Below are 17990 nucleotides of genomic sequence, written 5' to 3'. Positions count from 1 at the left end.
GTCATATAGAATTATAACAAATGAGGTCAAAATAATATGAGGATAGTAATTAAATGCTTTGACCCCTGACATGAATCACTGTTTCATTATGTATATACATGAAGTGTAAGCGTGTATATTGTTTTTACAAGTAACATGAAACTCATTATACCATCCTTGATCTATACTACTTTTACTATTTTGGGATTTCGTCTGACCATTTCATCTCTGTGCTAATGGAGTATAGCAACTTGAACCGATATACATACGTACTAGGTTCTACGTTGCGACTGACTGACTTGATCTGTACTACAGTTATATTCATTGTTTATTGAGAACAAAAGATACTGCAGCGAATGATCGTTACCAATAACTTCTTTATCAGGCTCTAGAACTATCAATTGAAAATCATTATGATTATAATACAATAGACAAAATATTAAAGTTGAAATTTGACATTTTCAATGTATGACATGGATTATTGTGATATTAATAATAATTTTGGATTAATAATTGTAGAGCTTGATAAAGGAGTTATCAATAGCGATCGTTCTCTGTAATATTCTTTGTTATTCAATTTTTTTAATGAGACCTTTTATACTGTTTAATGAGACTTAGTAACTTCTTTCTGTGTTAATTTCAATCTGTTCGAAGTTATTTTGTTACCAGTGTTCTAAAATGAATGCTGAATGATCTAAATGAATAGTAGTTTTTTCTTGAACTGTATTGAAGTGAATATATAAGATGACAACAGTTTGAAGTTAATATCAACTCATTTTTAGTGAATTATGATGACTAGCTAACTTACATTCCCTGTCCAATGAATGCCCGAAATAAAACTCGGGAAAAACTTCGAATTCATGAGGAAATTATTATTTGTTTATTGAAATAATGCATTGTATACAACAACGGTACTCAAGTAAATCTAAGGTTTCAGCAGGACCAAGGCAAGACCAAAACAACTGTCGATCTCCGGTTTTAGTGAAACACTGAATCCTTACAGTCTCTTATGAGTTTCAGTCGCCATTGGCAGACTGAATGTGGTAGAAAATGGTTCGTGCACACGACTCTAATAAATTATTTGGAATTGAGAAAATTGTATAAAACAATGTGATAACTAAAGAACCTGACTTCTAAGGACTTCCATAGATGTTTTAAACGATATAGACGACATATGTATTATCGATAATATGGAGTTTTGAATAGAATATGTTTAATGTACTGTAGAATTTGTAGATTAAAGTTTATATGACTTCATTTTTCATATTGGTCAAATTATGTACCTTACAGATGGAAATTAACTTTAACTAATAACCTCTACACAACTATATTATCTAGTAAAACGGATTTACCAGCCTACGTATAATAATGTATATGGATCATGTTTTTGATAGTTTCAATTTATTTTAACTACACTATTTTCAAATTAAACGTTTATTTGAAAGCAAATTTTACTTTCTTCATAATACGCACTTGTCATGAAAGTTGATCTCATGAAATAAAGATAAAGTACGCAAATTGTGCAACAACCTTCATTAAGTAGATAATAATAATAATATCTTTCACTTTTGTTTCTTAGTGATGATTAACTAAGTAAACATTTTTGTGATTTATTGATTGATTCTTTCTCTCTCTCTCTCTCTCTACATATATGCACATTTTTTCATTGAATCGTTTGTAAATTCCATCTTATTTTGAACTTATTAACATCAATCTGTTAACAAATTAGTAATTTTTGTTTGCTGACTATTCTATATCTCGTAGATGATGATTATCAGTAACAAAAATATAGATCATTGTTTTGACCTTGAGTCACATTTATTACATAGGAATTTGTAATACTAATAATTGACTTCTCAAGTTGTAATAAATACAGTCTGATTCAAAATGAAGATTGAGTTGTTGAAAGTTTATTCTTCACATATGTAATTCTATTCATTGAACAAAAATGACTAGCCGTTTAGTTCAGACTTTTAATTGTTCAACTTACGTTTAGCGAAAATTCTGATTTTGATAACGTACGTTGTTATCAGAATGTTAATTATATATTATACGTGTACAAATTCAAATCTTTAATTACAATTGTTTCATCTGTGACACTGATATAGTTCTCATAGATACTAATTATTTAGTATATGGTGCGATTGTACATTTATTTTTATTAGAATAGTGAACAAATCAGTTTATTTTAATACTGATATCTTTGAAATATCTACTGAGTTTAACGTTTGGGTGTGTATGGATGACTAGAATTGAATGCTAAACACCACATAAAATTAAACAAACTCTTACACTCGTACTATTTGTAATTGCTGAACAGTAATCCACAAGAAAAGCTAAAAATTCGCTTTGTAGCTGCAAGCACCTGACTCCACTCATTATAGAACATGTAATATCTGAAAGAATTTTCCTTTCTCTCTCTCTCTCTCTCTCTCTCTATATATATATATATATATATATATATATTCAACATTTTTAATTATGTTAAGGTACAGCGGAGTTGATATATACACATGAAATTTCCTTTAACTCAATGCCTTTTGCTATCTAATTTCCTTCTACTGTATTTAAAGTTTCATATACCAACTAAATTAAGGATTTAGTTGGGAAATAAACTAAGAATAATGAGATTAAAACATATCAATGGTCTACAAGATCAGTTACTGTTGGTCAAATGTTTTAATTGGAGCCCTCAATTTGATAGAAAGTAATATTTCAAACTTTTTTAAACAGTTATGCATAATTAGCCAACTTTGTGGAGGGGCTTAACATCTATCAGTGATTCACTAAACTTTAATACCATTCCTTGAGAAGTTGAACCTATACTTTTTTGTTCAAGATTTTATGGTGCTATTTCTATTTGTGTTTCAAATATTTAGACATCATACCACACGTAACAGTTGTAACTTTGGTATACTCTTATCACCTGTGATTCGATAAGGATACTGCCCACATACCTAGACACCTAATCAGATAAACTAGACAGAGATTAAAGCTGAAACTATATAGGAAACTGTTTTTGTCGAAAGCCGATTAGAGTGCCTACAGCTCATTTATACTTACAGATAGGAAAACTCCATGAACATGTGAGTGGTGAATTTCGACGGCTGAGTAATCTATTTACTTATATTTATTCATAATTTTATCTAACTTATAACCTCAAGATATTATGTGACTTGACTAGTGTGTACAATGTATGGGTGATATCGTTGAATTGTACGTAATCCATATATTTTTTCCATCTTTCTACTTTGACTGTTATACACGGGAATTCAGAAAATAAAATCTCATCATGATGAAATCTAAAAAAGTGATATCCAAACATAGAATTCCTAAGTTCAAATTTAGATTATCTACAGAAATAAAAACTTGTAGGTTTTTTCACGAAAATGACTAAAATTGTTAATATTAGTTTTTTTGGATATATGTATATATATATCCACTGTAAACGTTCTGAATTTATTCGTAAACTTACCGTTTTTCTGTTTTGTTTAATTGTTGCCATTGATAAACATTTTCTCAAAATCAGAACGGGTTTGTGTGGAGATTCCAGTAATTTTTTAGTTGAAATCATGAGTCAACTGAAGCTAGACCACCATGGAAAACCTGGAAGCACTGGAATGCCGTTTCGTCCTGTTGTGGGACTCCTCAGCAGTGCGCATCCACGATCCCGCCTCGCGAGATTCGAACCCAGGACCTATCAGTCTCGTCCCGTCCAAGCTTTACATGGTGGTCTAGCTTCAATTAACTCATGATTTCAACTATAAAATCTCAAAATATTCGTCAGTTTATTGTGTTCGTAATTTTTGTCTGGTTGAATTTTTTAAAAATCAATTTCACTACTTAATGATAACTTTTTTGTTGTTGTAAAAATTTCCTTCTTTTATTAGCAATGAATTGGAAAGACGATTTTTGGAAATAATTCAATTCAATATTAATGTACCTAGTTCAGTTTATGCGAAATATTATTTTGATATCAGATCACTATGTGGACCTAGTTATCAGCCAACTTTATTATCCACTGATCGTGCCTATAAACTTGAGGTATGTATATATGAACTATATTGGTTATATTTACCGTTTTTATTATTACGATTTTATTGGGATAGTATATCAACTTGGAATTACTGTGAAAGATATCTATTCCATTTCCTATGAAAAAGAAGTTAATTAATGAAATAAGAACTAGTAAAGGTTTTAAAAGTTTTTTTGTGAGACTAACGAATAACATTCGGATGTTCGAATAGCTATATACTTGTAGTCCTTATTTATAAGCAACGTTCACTGTTGTTTTTTTTAAAATCACTACTATCTAAACATGAAGTCTTAGTAAGATAATGTTTCATTTCGATATCTATAAAATATTGCATTTCCCAAACCGTATGATAAATAAATTATAATATCAAGATACTAGGGCTTGTTTATTCTATCATGTCGTACTATATTGATTATGATGGTTGAACTTAGTAATTATTCGGATTTAAAGTTAGATAGAATCAAGCTCATATTTTAGTGTTTCACACTATAATTTGTTTAAGAACTGTGATACTACTGTCCAGTAATCTTTCCTGAAGCAAGTGTCTTTCAAACATTAAACCGAAGCACCTGTCATGTGGCAATCCCTTGTTAAAGTGCCTGCGTTTTTCAACCTGTTGCATCTACCAGTCCAGTTTAATTCGAAGTACTTGAGTTCAACTTCGTAAAGTAATACTCTGATGAACGAATACCTGTACACGATTTCTGTGACGTACTATATAACTGCGATTTTATGAAAGTATTTCGGGAAGAATAAATAAATTAATTCACGTAATAAGCTGTGACGTAATCCGTATATGACATACCTTTCATTGTGCTATGAAAGTTCGAGTATACCATCAACTGTCCTACATTCTTTAAGACCTCTAGAAAAAGTTAAAAGACGATTAGACTTAAATATCTTAGTAAATTATCAACATTTCAAGGATTCGGAATTCAAAGTGTGTTGATGAATGTATTGCAGAAATAAAATGAGTAGAAATGATTATTATTATTATATAAATTTATGATTGCATAGCTACTTTACTGAAAGTTTCTGATTATTAACTTATATTTAGGCATTTTCACGAGTAATGGACGATCAATTTCATGATATTGTTCAAAAGTATCTTACCAAGAAAAAATGGGGCAGTTTGGATAACTTAACATCTTCACCTTCATTTCGACGTGCCATTATATCTTGAAATAGCTGTACCAACTGATTAATGTTTTTCTCTACATTCTGCAATAACGTGACAATTTAATTATTGACTGACTTTAGTTACCATTTTTGGGCAAGTCCTTTCGAACCTCCTAATATCCGTCCTACATTACTATTCTATCGTTTTATTCTATTAAGAATATCATTATTGACTAATTTTTTTAAGTACGTGTACACCAGACTCTCCAGTGTCTCATATACACACATTTTGTAATCACATTGATCTCAATTTACTTCTTTAACTGATAGACAAAAGAATTGCATTTGTGTATAGTAATTCACACGTACAAATCATTTGTTGAATTACAAAGAATTTCTGCTTCATAAGAAACATGAATACTAATTATTAAATTTCAGTATATACATATATAGTATGCATGCTTTTTATAACAATGTAATATTTGCCTATTTGTATTCCCCTTTATTGTTCTTACTTATTACTATTGCTCAAAGTTTTTTTTTCTCTATGTAAATCTTGGTTGTCTTTCAACACAAATTTTAAGTTTAACTATATATGTGTGCATATTGTCATTTTGATTTAATGTGGCTTTTGTTTGTTTATATTTTTTAAAATTTCTGGTGAATTTTATTTGTTGTATGCATTTTCCTCAGTTGATTTCTTTTTCTTCTGTCTGTTTTAATGAAAAGATAATGAGTAAACAATATATATATATATATATATATATATATATATGAATAAACCAGGAAAAACATTCGAAGGATAAGCGTCGTTGTCACCACCAACAAGCTGGTTGTACTTCTTTTTCTCAAACAAAAACTAATGAAAATTGTCAAAGCATTTTCTTTGTTTTCCATTCTCAAGATAGTTGTTTATGTGTATTAGTGCAATGCTATTGTTTTATAAGCGTATCTCTTCCACATCCTACTACACGATTAAATAATCTCTGTATGTTGTGATGATTTTGATATTATTATATAACAAATATGTATATGTATCTCCTCCTCTCCTATTTTTCTCATAATAATATTTGCTTTATATATATCGTTTAGGAAAACAAACTACCACCACAACAATTTATTTAACTGAATGTACACCTCTCGAAATGTTTTTTCTCCTTTATGTTTAAAAAAAGTGTTTAGTCAAATTTACACCAGTAACCCGTAAATTCACTTAAATTTAATATAACTGCTTTTGACATGCGATTTCGTTTCTAGAAACATTATGCTCACAGTCGAAAAAGTACATGTGAATATATCATTTTCGTTGTGTTTTAATTTTTAAAAATTTTTTGTATGCAGAATACATAATAGGTCTGCTTGTTTTAGTTATTTTTGCAGTAAAATATTTTCACTTGCATACCATGAGATGGTGCAGATTCGTAGATCAAAGGTAACAGTTTGATAACGTTTAGCTTTTTTCAGGCCAGTTGGTTTATTTATCGAATGTGTAGAAACTTCAGTGAGGAGAAAGTAAGCCACCAAAGTATGTCCACAAGTAGTGTGTTTATTGATATACATGTTGATAGATTGAATATGCCAGCCCATGGAAAAAACAACCACTAACCTAGGAGTCGGGGAGCACACAATCTATGTAACAGAGCAACACTGGTAACAAGCAACCACATTACACATCAACTAGATTTCAACCACTTGTGCTGAGAAAACTTTAGGAAGATAAAGAGGATTCACCAACAAACCACTCACTTCACATTACATACTATTACTAAAGTGGTATTATCATAAGCTTTAATTTGACCTATTGACCACTATCGTATGACTTACTAATCTTAATTTATTCGCAATCTATTATTTGCAGTCTCCCATACAGCTACTTTTGGCTTGATCTTGTATAACTGTTATTTTTATCTTATGATGGGATGCGATCTGGTTTGCTTGTATGTAAACTACGTATTTCTGAAGTATATCATTCACACAGTGGAGACTAATATAGTGTTCTGGACTCAACTAGCAGGGAAAGGCGAGAAGCTACTATACTTGAGGACCAGTAAGGATTCGGAGTTCACTCAAAGCTGCTAGTGCTGGTTGACGCGTCATTGGTTTACCACAGGGACAAGGTCATAGACGTCGATATTCTGATTGACGATTTCGTCACGTGTTAATCGATCACGGTATAAGTCATAGCAGATACAGGGTATAAATGTTACATAGAACGAAACTTGACACTTATCATATTGAACAAAGTTGATAATGAGTTGTCATATCAAAACCGACAAGGGTTATTATGTTGATTAACCTTTACCAAGACTTAACAGTGTAACAAAAATACTTGGGATATTTTGTTTTTTAATCGTTTATAAGAAGCATCTGTTCATTCGCTCGTATACTTCCAACCATTTTGTTTGATGTTCAGATGCTTCATATTGGATTCGCGGAAAATGCATAAAATTCACCATGATATAATTCTCTATGATTACAATAATTTTATTTACAGCAAAATTTGTATATCATAATATGCATAATACATGACAAGAATAGTATTAAAATATTTCATACTGTTAGCAAACTACATATTAACTATTAATCTGAAGTTGTTGTTTTTTCTTCATAAATACAATTAATATTGCACAAAATAATTACATCCTGTAACATGATTCGTTCTTGAAATTGTTTTTGTAATCATAACTAAGCTTTGAGTTAAATAGGTACACACTTGTCAAATTTTGTCTCGACAAACAATAGTACTTTTTTATATAACAAAATAAGTATGATGATTATAATTTATATATTACATCGATTATACAAACATATTGTAAAAGATATTCAAAGTACCATATTTTTCCACATAACAATTGAAGTTTAGAAAACGCTCATGGAAAAAAAGCATGTATATTGACCATGCACAAATGCCGTTATACCACATTCGTTTGTTTGATTTAGTATTATTAACTAACAACATATGCTTATTGGTAGTTGATTAATTATTCAATAAATTCATCAGTGTATTCTTAATCTTTTCTAGTTTAGTTCTGTTGTTTTCGATTTAAAAACACTTGAAACAACGCGGAGCGGGGTAAACAGAAAAAGTAAAAAAACGAAATCGATTCTGCTGTTGAAAAAGGGCAAGAAAACGTCAGTTAGTTTTAAGTAACGTCAACTGTTCAATGAGCTGTTCAACAGCTTGTTTGTGGCCTAACTTTATCAATTGGTCTTTGTTTAAATTCTCTCCAGCTTGTTTCTTTTTCTCTATCTCTTCTATTTGGAGTAATCGTTTATGTTCACGTCTAAGCTGTCGATCAATATTTTCAGTGGTAGTCACGGTTGCATCACTTGGAATTTCAATGTTCACCTTGTCAGAGTAATCAGATGAAGTTGTACTGGGTTTTGTAAGCTTTGGTGAATCCAGTTCTGTTTGCTTTGATGTTCCTAAAAATCAAATCAAAGCAATTTCGAACTACATCAAAACACTTTTTTTTAGTAGACTCATATGAATGATGACTTTATGGAGTATTTATCTAAGATCTTGCTACATGTAACTTGTGGTGATGATAGCTATAAGGAACCGACTACACAGAAATGATAGAAGCAATGGATATTGCAGGTTATCAGTGAAGTCCGGTAAATTCACATGAATCGGTAAGAACATGAAGTATTATCGTAAGTAACGTATTACATATTATATCTAGCAATATGATATCGTTGGATGAAGGATAATTATGCAGTTCATCAGAACTCTCTCATTGAAATTATAAAGACTCAAAAACTTGATTGTGAAATCTAAATCAGCTGCTATAAAGATGACAAAGTTTTATTTTGTGATATCAATAGCAAAATTTACTCTTAAAAAAAGTGGAAATTCGCTTTAACTATAACCTCATTTGAATTTTGCTCTTTAATATTTTGCAAGGTTTTGTGGATTTTCATTTCCTAGCTTTTTACAACATAGTTATTTTACACTGTATGGCGTTATTATTCTACTGATAGAAAAAAATATTGATCTTTAAAATACGAATGAACAGTTGGTTAATAACCAAGAAATTTAAATTTATCAGAAGTATCTAACTGATTCATTTGAAGCTGGTTTATCTGTTTAAATGAATATCTATATAACGATTTAACTGGGGCTTTGATCTACATTCTTATTATTTCGTGACCCATGTAATATTTTCATACGAGTTGATAATACATATGTGGAACATATGTTATAGAAAATACTTACGTCTGCTGGTTATGGAAAATCTAGTTTTAGCATATATATATATATATATATATATATATATATTAAGTGGGCTAGATCGTGAGTTGAAGAATTAATTTCTGCACTAACCTGAAGATTGGACATCAGTTTGTTTGCATTTCGATTTATTAGACTTTTTCTTTTTAAGGACTGGGTTTGATGCTGATGTATCAGATTGTGACTGTTTTTGTCGTTCTAGCTTTAGCTTGTTCGCATCCTCTTTTGTCAAACCTGGGATGACGAACTGCGATTTCTTCTCAAGGATTTGTACACCAGAAGATCGGTAACTGGATTTTCAAAAGAAAAAGCGTAACGTATACGATGCAAAATCTTTTTACTAGTCAATGAATTAATCAATCTCAAAGCTAACGCCGACAGATGAAACAAGAAGTTGAATAATTTGTATGTGAGGAACTCGTTTAAGAAGTCATTTTGCGGACACAAGCATATAAGTTGCCAACAACTAAGCAATTTGGATATCTATTGTTCTGCCTACCAGAATGAATTCGATACATAAAGTATAGTTCGTTTCCAGACAACAGTAATCTTGCGTGTATATTCACGCCACTGACGCATGATTTCTGAATAAAAAAGAACGGATACGAAGTAACAACACAGACGGTTGTTAGTTGTAAATAGGCATCAAATTCTACTTAATCATTGATAACCTATATTAATCTATCATGGAATATGCCTATTCTCATTCCGTAGATGCCTAATTAGAGCATTCAGACTTCCATAAACTTTTGCCAAACTTTGAATACTTCGGTCGAAAGTCCGAAAACTCGTCGACTAGATTAATTTATCTTCAACAGACGAATAATTTTCTGAATGTCAATTTAAAAATGCTCGTAGACTTTGACTGATATGTAGAAACTCACTTAGGCTAAGTTTGACAGATCACGTACTTCAGGGGTTATGACAGGATCAGATTTAGGTAGATTTAAGGTAGTTGGGAAATATCTTTGCAGATTTATTTTAATGCTACCAAACTTCAATTTACCAGTGAAATCATGTTTTATTCCTTTAATTTTGAAGATTTTCATTTTTGTCATTTTACGGAGAGAATTTAGATGCACCAAATATTTTTTGAGTCGTAAAATTAATAATAAATACTAAGACAATTCATAAAACTTGGTACAAATGAAGAAGAGACATAACCTACAGTGGAACTTCTTCTTGAGGAATATATCCCTCTTTAACACGAACGGCTTTTCTCCATGTACCATCGGGTCGTTGGGTCGGGGGGATTATCAAATTACCTATAGGACAAGATTTAAACTACTAATAAATAAAGATATACCGTTTTCATCACGAACGACACCTTGTCTTACAAATCCATTCATTTTTGAAGCCGTTTTGAAAGGACGAATTCCAAGTGTCTAGTCTGCCGTAGCAGATACTTTTAAGAGGAAAATGAACTTTTTTCTAATAGGAATAAATGAGTATCCGGAACTGTAAAGAGAAAACATATTGTAAGTTTATTGACGGACTAAATTCATTTCGTGAAGATAACTAGTCAAGGAAATACATATATGTATCAATCCGTGCATGAAATAAGCGTAAAAAAGAAACCATCTAGTGACCCCAAATGCCCTGGTACGGCCGAGAGTGGGGAGAGTCCGTTCTCCCTCTCCAAATGCTCTCACATGGCCAGCGAATATATAGCCTCTGCCAGGGAAGTCCTACTCACTGCCTTCTCGTGGCGGGGGTGTTGTTCACGAAATTGAGAGGACGAAAAGCGAATGTCCGGCGCTTTAACCGGGTTGGTGGACACGGAGGGTCCACCTAGGGGAGTTGGAAAACCCTGATTCCAAACCAATGGTGCACATGGGCTCCAATATTCTGAGAGAACAAATGGCGTACGAATCAATCGTTGATCACCGGCTATCATGGGACTGCATCTCCTCACGATGCTCCACTGCCTTGTGGATCAGATCTTTCGGTCAAAGGCTCCGGGTGTGGCCCCCTAAGAAAACCACCTGCTTCAGTTCGGGCACCTGGGCGGTATCACAGCCCTCAAGCAAATCGAATGAGATTTGTATGGCGCATATGTATCTGGTGCTTCCTTGTACCAATATTTATGTGTTTAAATAAATAAATAAATAAATCTAGTGACCCGGTGCATCAGATGAAATAAATCAACTGGTTTTTGCAAACTAACCTAATAGGATCGCAAACCTTATTAAATGAGATCTGGACCTAACCATGAATTGATGTGAATAATAAAAGCCAATGCGATATCGAAACTGGAGAAGTCTCATGTTAGTCACTGAAATCCCAATTGTTTGTAACAACTGGTTATATATATACATATATATATTGCCGACTGAAACACAGGGGTTTGCAGCTCATTCATTAATCTATTAGATGGAAATACAGTTCTTAAGCTTACTTGTTACACGCTATCTCAATAATGACCACTGGTTTTACAAAAAAAATTAGAGTGGACTGAAATATTTGACAATATGGCTGGCGGTTACACATTACATAGTCTTAATTTGCATACATTATCCGTCGCAACCTCAAGGTTTATTCAAAACTCTATATCGTTTCATTCCGTGAACAACCTGTTAAGCTCCTACATTTGCTTTGACTAACCAAGTCCCGAAAATGTCTTGATGTATGACTGACAGTCAAAATTGTTCAATTAGAACCACTAGTGACATTAACAGGATACTTGCCAATTAAAAGTTGTGTTTAAAGCATGACAGACCACTCAGTCACGACAAGCCAAAGACATCAACGCGTTTTTCAACTCAAAAACTAGAACAAGTTAAGGCACGTAGCGGTAAAGATTAGTAGAGTACATGAGTGATGTTGGATAATATGATTAATTTTTAACAGGTGGGACGTTTGTGGTAAACATCGAGGAAACTAACCAATCGTTACTATCAAACGCAAGTAGAAACATGAGCATCTGGAGGTTACTAATTATAAATGGAAGTATATGATCAGATCTATTAAGCGAGAAAGTGAAAGTTATATATTTCAAAACCAGAAAACTATAATTTTAATATGTGGAACAAAATTGTTTAGTGAGACAGACAATGTAAAAAAAGCCCGGTAAATATTTTCACTACTAAGGACACATATTTAATCAACAACCTTAATTGTGATTGGAAAACATAATGGCGAAAAATCACTGTATATTCAAACGACGTTGTCAACTGATTCACTAGATAATAACCATCAGAATAATTCAGGTCTGAGAGCCTAAGATCCTGGTAACTAAGAGCCCAGTCAACGATTATGACAACGACTGACATACTTCGCTCTTTAAATCATACTTTTAGAGTTTTTTGCCAGGCAAAGCCTAGCATCTGAGAGATCATTAGGAGTAAGCCGAGTCTTACCAACGATAGTGAAGTGTGGTAATTATGCAGAGGACAATCCATTAAATGCAGCCTCAAAGTTTTTTTTTTAGTGCGAAAGGTAAGAATCGTGAATGAGGAGATAAATGTGATATATGGTTAGATGGTTATGTTGCCCGTAATAAATAAATAACCCCAAATCTTGATCCTTTTCCGAAGCTATATGAAAGTGACAACTAATGGTTACTTGATGGGTCGATAATGTTGGGCTGCATTATATGCATTCATAATGGGAAACAACTCGTCTTACGCTGAAAGAGTTGGATTACGACTATTTAGAAGTCTAAAGAGGGGGTGAATAAGCTTTCAATAAGGAATTTCCAATGTAATCATAGATATACAAAATAATTACATTTGGTTAACCAAAGGATGACATAGATTTCGGACGCCTAACGTGCAACACGACCATAAAAACATTTCGAGACAATGCTATACACATTTTTCTATGGCAACATTCTACAAATGTAAAATATTGAAAAGCACAGCAACCCTCAAGGTTTTGTCTATTATGTAACGTTACACTTGATGATCGCGCAGTGATAGCAATACTTTGTTAACGTCGTAAAAATATGTTTATGGATAATTCTCCATTATGCTTTAACATGAAAACCTACTTAGCTTGCACATATACTTCATTATATGTATAACTATTGGATCCTATTCACAGACTTTACTTCTAGTATGCTTGAGCCAGTAATTTTGTCCGAAGAAATGTCCTGCAGGTGTAATTATTAACTCTGGTTGATTCCTTCTTATATTTGGAAAGTTTAACAAGTTGTCGATAAGCGAGCGTGCTTTAATGTGTTCTTGGTCGAACGTTTCCTCTTAAAGCTTTATTGCCTGATAATCACCTATCGCCGGTTCAAGCATAGTGCAATGAAGGATAGAGACTCTCACTTCTTCATCGCAATATTGAACCAGGAAATTTAACTTAGCTCTAAGTCCAATGTTCTCACTCCCGATTCGTTCTTCGAAATTTCTAATAAAGATTCCAACAATTTATCGGTAATTTCATATCTTAAGATTTCTCTCTTTGGTAAATACAGAGCTTTTAATATTGCATTCTCGCTGTTGCTTACTGATTGGGTGAAACTTTTACTTCCCTGGCGATGTGATTTCGATTTCTCTCTCCAACTGGGTTATACGTCACCTGTCTAACTCTTGTTCTATCAGGTTATTGTTATTTGGGTTCATCTGTAGTGATTTACTTTTCACGACGAGAACGCGATTGGTATAATGGAAACAATTATTATTATAAACAATTGTATAAGTGATTAATTTACTATACTCATTTTTGTTTAACTTTAGCAAAGTCACTTTTCGTTCCGTTGTCTATCTTGTTCGTTCGAACTTTATTGTGCTCTTCCCTTTTTGCCTGTACCCTTTGGCACGTCTCGGTATTCTCTCGATACCACGAGATCGCCAATAAATGTACCTTATTTGGACCAATTACAGCCTTCTGGTTTGCGACCTATCAAAGGAACTGAGTTGTTTTCTATTGCGTAATCTTACTCTGGTGGCGATCATAGTCAATGTAGAGTCGATGCCATCTACACATCCATTTCAAGCTGGTCTTCGTCATAATCTCCCGGATGATGGGGTGACAACTCTGGAATCCCATCGGAATCGTAGTACTCATTGGAAGTCATCTCAGTAGGTATATCGAATTTATTGTTCGAAACTTTAAGGAAAATAATTTCCCAGTGGTGTCTTAAACGTGAATTAACACTGCTAGTATACAAAATAAACAATACAGTCTGTTTAACAGGGAAAGTGAGAGACATAAATAACATACCGAATAGTAACCAGATGAGGCGAAAAGCAAATATTGTTTTATAATGAACACAAAATATTGATTGGTGAATAAACAAGACACAGTCATACAAGGTCAGAGAAAGTTAATGTGGTGTCGTGCGTTTGAGTTATCATTTTTGGGTTCGTTTATCGATCACACTTTACAATTACTACTTATAATGTTCCTCTTTTACCTATCACTTCTTTGTTTACATCCAGCTGATGCATAAAACCCAGTTTGATAATATTTATTTTCGAAGAGCGTTTGGTCTCAGCTAGTCAACAGTTTCAACGGATGCTTAAAATGGCGTACCTACCCTCGACCTGGTGAGGATGAATAACCAAGCGCCTTCAGTTAGATGTGTCAGGAAAGCTAATAAGGTTAACATCAAGTTCGAAGACAGATAAATCTTGGTTTGGGGATACATTTACCACTACAGCCAGCCCTTCTATGATGAAGTGGCAATGACCCTAAACCATGGTCAAACAGAATTTTAAACCTAACGAGTTCGTCGTTGGTGAACACTCTATTAGCTAACTATGTCCGGCAGGATCTGTTCCCCTCTCCCTACCATAAGGAGCCATGCGGTACAATATGGTAATGGAAAACACATACAAAGAAAACTTCGATTCTTGACAATCTTATGCCGTTTCTCATCTTTCTCAGACGTCCTGGAAGAGAAAAAACAGATATTGTAAGTGGATTTCGAAATACACCTGTGCATACGTAAAGATGTAAGACATGCGAAAAAAGAAGAAAAATGGTATACATGTGTATCGTTAACATGAGATACAGTAAGAATAAATTTTGCAGAATGGTTTCTTGGGAGAGGAAATATACACATGTGTAAGAATGTTAGTGAAACAATGTATGTTTTTGTTTTTCTTGACATAAAAATTCAACCAGACACTCATTAACCTATGAGCAGTACTCGTTTAAGTGTACCTGAAATACCTCCGTTTATTCAGATCACGTTGTTTCCGTCTAGTTGTCAGATCAAAGGGAAGTTACGTCATAGTTGTGGATTATCGGACGGGGTTCGTAATCGTGAGGCACATGTCTTTTCAGTGTACCGGAAAAAATTCATCATTATTAAGGCTTCTTACTAGATACATGGCTTTAAGTAGGTCAGTGCTGACTATTTTTAGTTCCGCTTTTATCAAGGTTATAGTATTCAGGACTTCGAAGGTTTCTTCTTTTGTCATATCGAGAGGTCATCGTAACGAGTCACGACGTACGAAGTTGTGTTTAGTATGTTGTGAGTCAGATTGAACAAAAATATCAGTTGATTGCAGACAGGTTTAACTGAACGCATTACGTTTCTAAGCCTGCTCATGTAGGAGTTTAGATCCATATTCATTGACGAGGGCGGAGGATCCACAAATTCCGTAAAATTCGGATTATTGTTGGGTAAGGAAATTGTGCTGGAGTCGATCCAGTGCCAGCTTTCACTGCATTTCGAATTCCGAACAACAGTAGCAGAAAAGGGTCAGCCTACTGTGAATGTTTTGCAGGCGACAGCTAAGCTTTCCATTATCGGTGGAATTGTTCTATCAACCTGTTGGTTTGTGTATGGTCGTTCGGAGTCGCGTGTTTGCTAGCACTCCTGTAAGACAATGTAAGAGCCCAGATTCGAACTGGCGTCTGTGGTCTATAGTGATAGTGGAAGGACAGCTGAAGTTTGCTACCCATCATCAGATTATGGCGTGGGCTACTGTTTCGGCAGTAATGTTTTTGATGGGTACTGATTTTGACCACCATGTGAAATGGTCCACGCACGTTAGGAGATGAGAGTATCTATTCGAATTTGGTATGAGTCCTACTAAGTCAGGATGAACATGTTAGAAATAAACTTCGGGAGTCGAAAGGAGTCCAAAGGACATTTATTGTGTCTAGCCACCTCAGGTTTCTGGCACTTTACACAAAAATTTGCCCACTCCCTTACACGTTTATTCATACCAAGCCAACAAGATCGTACTGTGATGAGCTTAATGGTTGCTTGAGCAAAGTATTGAAGATGTTGTGTCGATAATGTCTCGGCACGACTGAGCGATCTCTACCTGTAGATATGTGACATAAAGAGAAAATGATGAGGTGTGAAAAAGTCATGTACAGGACATGATACACACTCGCGAAACCGTAAATATACCATACAGGCCTCTTAGTAAACTGGATATTCCTAATAGGCCAGGATCTGTTGATGTCATTGCCAAGATCCTTCACACATCGAATTCAGAATACAACGAATAAGAAGCGAATACCATGTTTGAATAGAGGCTGTGAGCAAGTGAGTCCTTAAACAAGAGACATATATTTTTAAGAACTTCATACAAAAATTTATACTGACTTGCCAGCAGCTCTATTACTGCTACTTGTTTCATATATCTGTATCTGTATGAAAAGATACCAGTATTCCAGTGCTAACTGGCCCGGAACCTCGGTACAGGGTACACATTTTCCATTTCTTCAGAAACACCTTCACTATAATATTAACACGAAATAATGGACACAATAAACTAAATGTAATAAGGTTCTCAACCTAATGAATGTGAAAATTCCATTGTGACGATTCAATATCAAGTCCTTTGGGCCTTTACTACATTTTTTGCATCAACACATGTTTGTTCTAATCTTTCATTTATATGAACTAATAAGGTTGTAATAGAGGCTAGGTCATTTTGCTTCAGCGGGATGGTGGAGTTCTCAATATCGAGTTATGCCGCTTCTTTGCATTAAAAGTAAGTTTGACGAGGATATGGATGCCACTAAAACACGCTTTCAAAATATTTTTTCTCAATGGAAATGGATTATACCAGGTAGAAGTACAGACTATCGTTAATATAATGCTAAGCTTCACAGCCACTATCAATTTGTCTTAAGATTAAATTATGAATGAAAATAAATGTCTTTTTCATCAATAATCAATTTTATCTGCTGAGAGTTTTCTAACTTTAGATGAGTATGTCGTGCTTCACGTTTTCCCACTGTACATTGTTGTAATCTAGTCATACTTACCAGGAATTTAGGTTGATATAATCGTGGCACTTTCGCACCGTAGAGTTTTCAATTTTGGTGGGTTTATGGTTGAACTCTTAGTCTGTATGCATAGACTTTTTCTTCATTATGCACTAGAGTTATTTCTTCAAAAACTTTAATTCTGTTAGGACATTTTACGGCGAGACTATTTCCCAGTATGTTATGATAGGTATATAGATAGTGATAAATGTTAGAAAAAATACGCCCAGGTAGTTTTAGGGTTTGGTTATCATTTCAACAGCTCTCTAATGTATTTATAGTGAAAACAACCTTATAAGATTTTATAAATTATTATTCTTATACATGTTCATACTCAAAACGTTTCTTATTTAGCTTTTGAGATGCTTATTCATGATGTTCTGTTTAGTCTTTAAAGCGCGTCATGAAGTTTGCCAAATGTTTGATGTAACTTAC

At 33.5% G+C, this 17990-nt stretch overlaps 2 protein-coding genes across 2 annotated transcripts in view; one reads left to right on the top strand and one right to left on the bottom strand.

The window, feature by feature from the left end:
- Window positions 1–7580, top strand: part of Smp_172050 (putative cyclin fold protein) — a gene marked incomplete at both ends in the record, with an annotated part of 29532 nt that extends 21952 nt beyond the window's left edge. The window contains 2 exons of the mRNA XM_018794788.1: window positions 3870–4023; window positions 7548–7580. Of these exons, the coding sequence (XP_018649165.1) occupies window positions 3870–4023; window positions 7548–7580 (187 nt within the window). The remainder of the gene's footprint in view (window positions 1–3869; window positions 4024–7547) is intronic.
- A 15-nt stretch (window positions 7581–7595) lies between these two features.
- Smp_091360 (hypothetical protein) lies at window positions 7596–10826 on the bottom strand. The gene is made up of 4 exons (XM_018794786.1): window positions 10675–10826; window positions 10537–10633; window positions 9462–9658; window positions 7596–8560 (listed from the first exon to the last, which is right to left on the bottom strand). Exons 1-4 carry the CDS (start codon window positions 10715–10717, stop codon window positions 8268–8270), a joined length of 630 nt encoding a protein of 209 aa, XP_018649164.1. The 5' UTR covers window positions 10718–10826; the 3' UTR covers window positions 7596–8267.
- Window positions 10827–17990: the final 7164 nt, after the last annotated feature.

Source organism: Schistosoma mansoni, chromosome 1 (assembly GCF_000237925.1).
Source record: "Schistosoma mansoni strain Puerto Rico chromosome 1, complete genome".
Taxonomy (NCBI): Eukaryota; Metazoa; Platyhelminthes; class Trematoda; order Strigeidida; family Schistosomatidae; genus Schistosoma; species Schistosoma mansoni.
Note: the sequence above shows the minus strand (reverse complement) of the source record. Positions and strands in the feature narration are given on the sequence as shown.

Bases quoted from the DNA above. Each gene is read 5' to 3' on its own strand.
- Smp_091360 (XM_018794786.1), bottom strand. From the start codon at position 10,717: ATGAATGGATTTGTAAGACAAGGTGTCGTTCGTGATGAAAACG. The intron at 9,659-10,536 runs GTAGGTTATGTC...TTGAAAATCCAG, and splicing joins CCTCAAGAAGAAGTTCCACT to TTACCGATCTTCTGGTGTAC. The intron at 8,561-9,461 runs GTTAGTGCAGAA...TTTGATTTTTAG, and splicing joins AACTGATGTCCAATCTTCAG to GAACATCAAAGCAAACAGAA.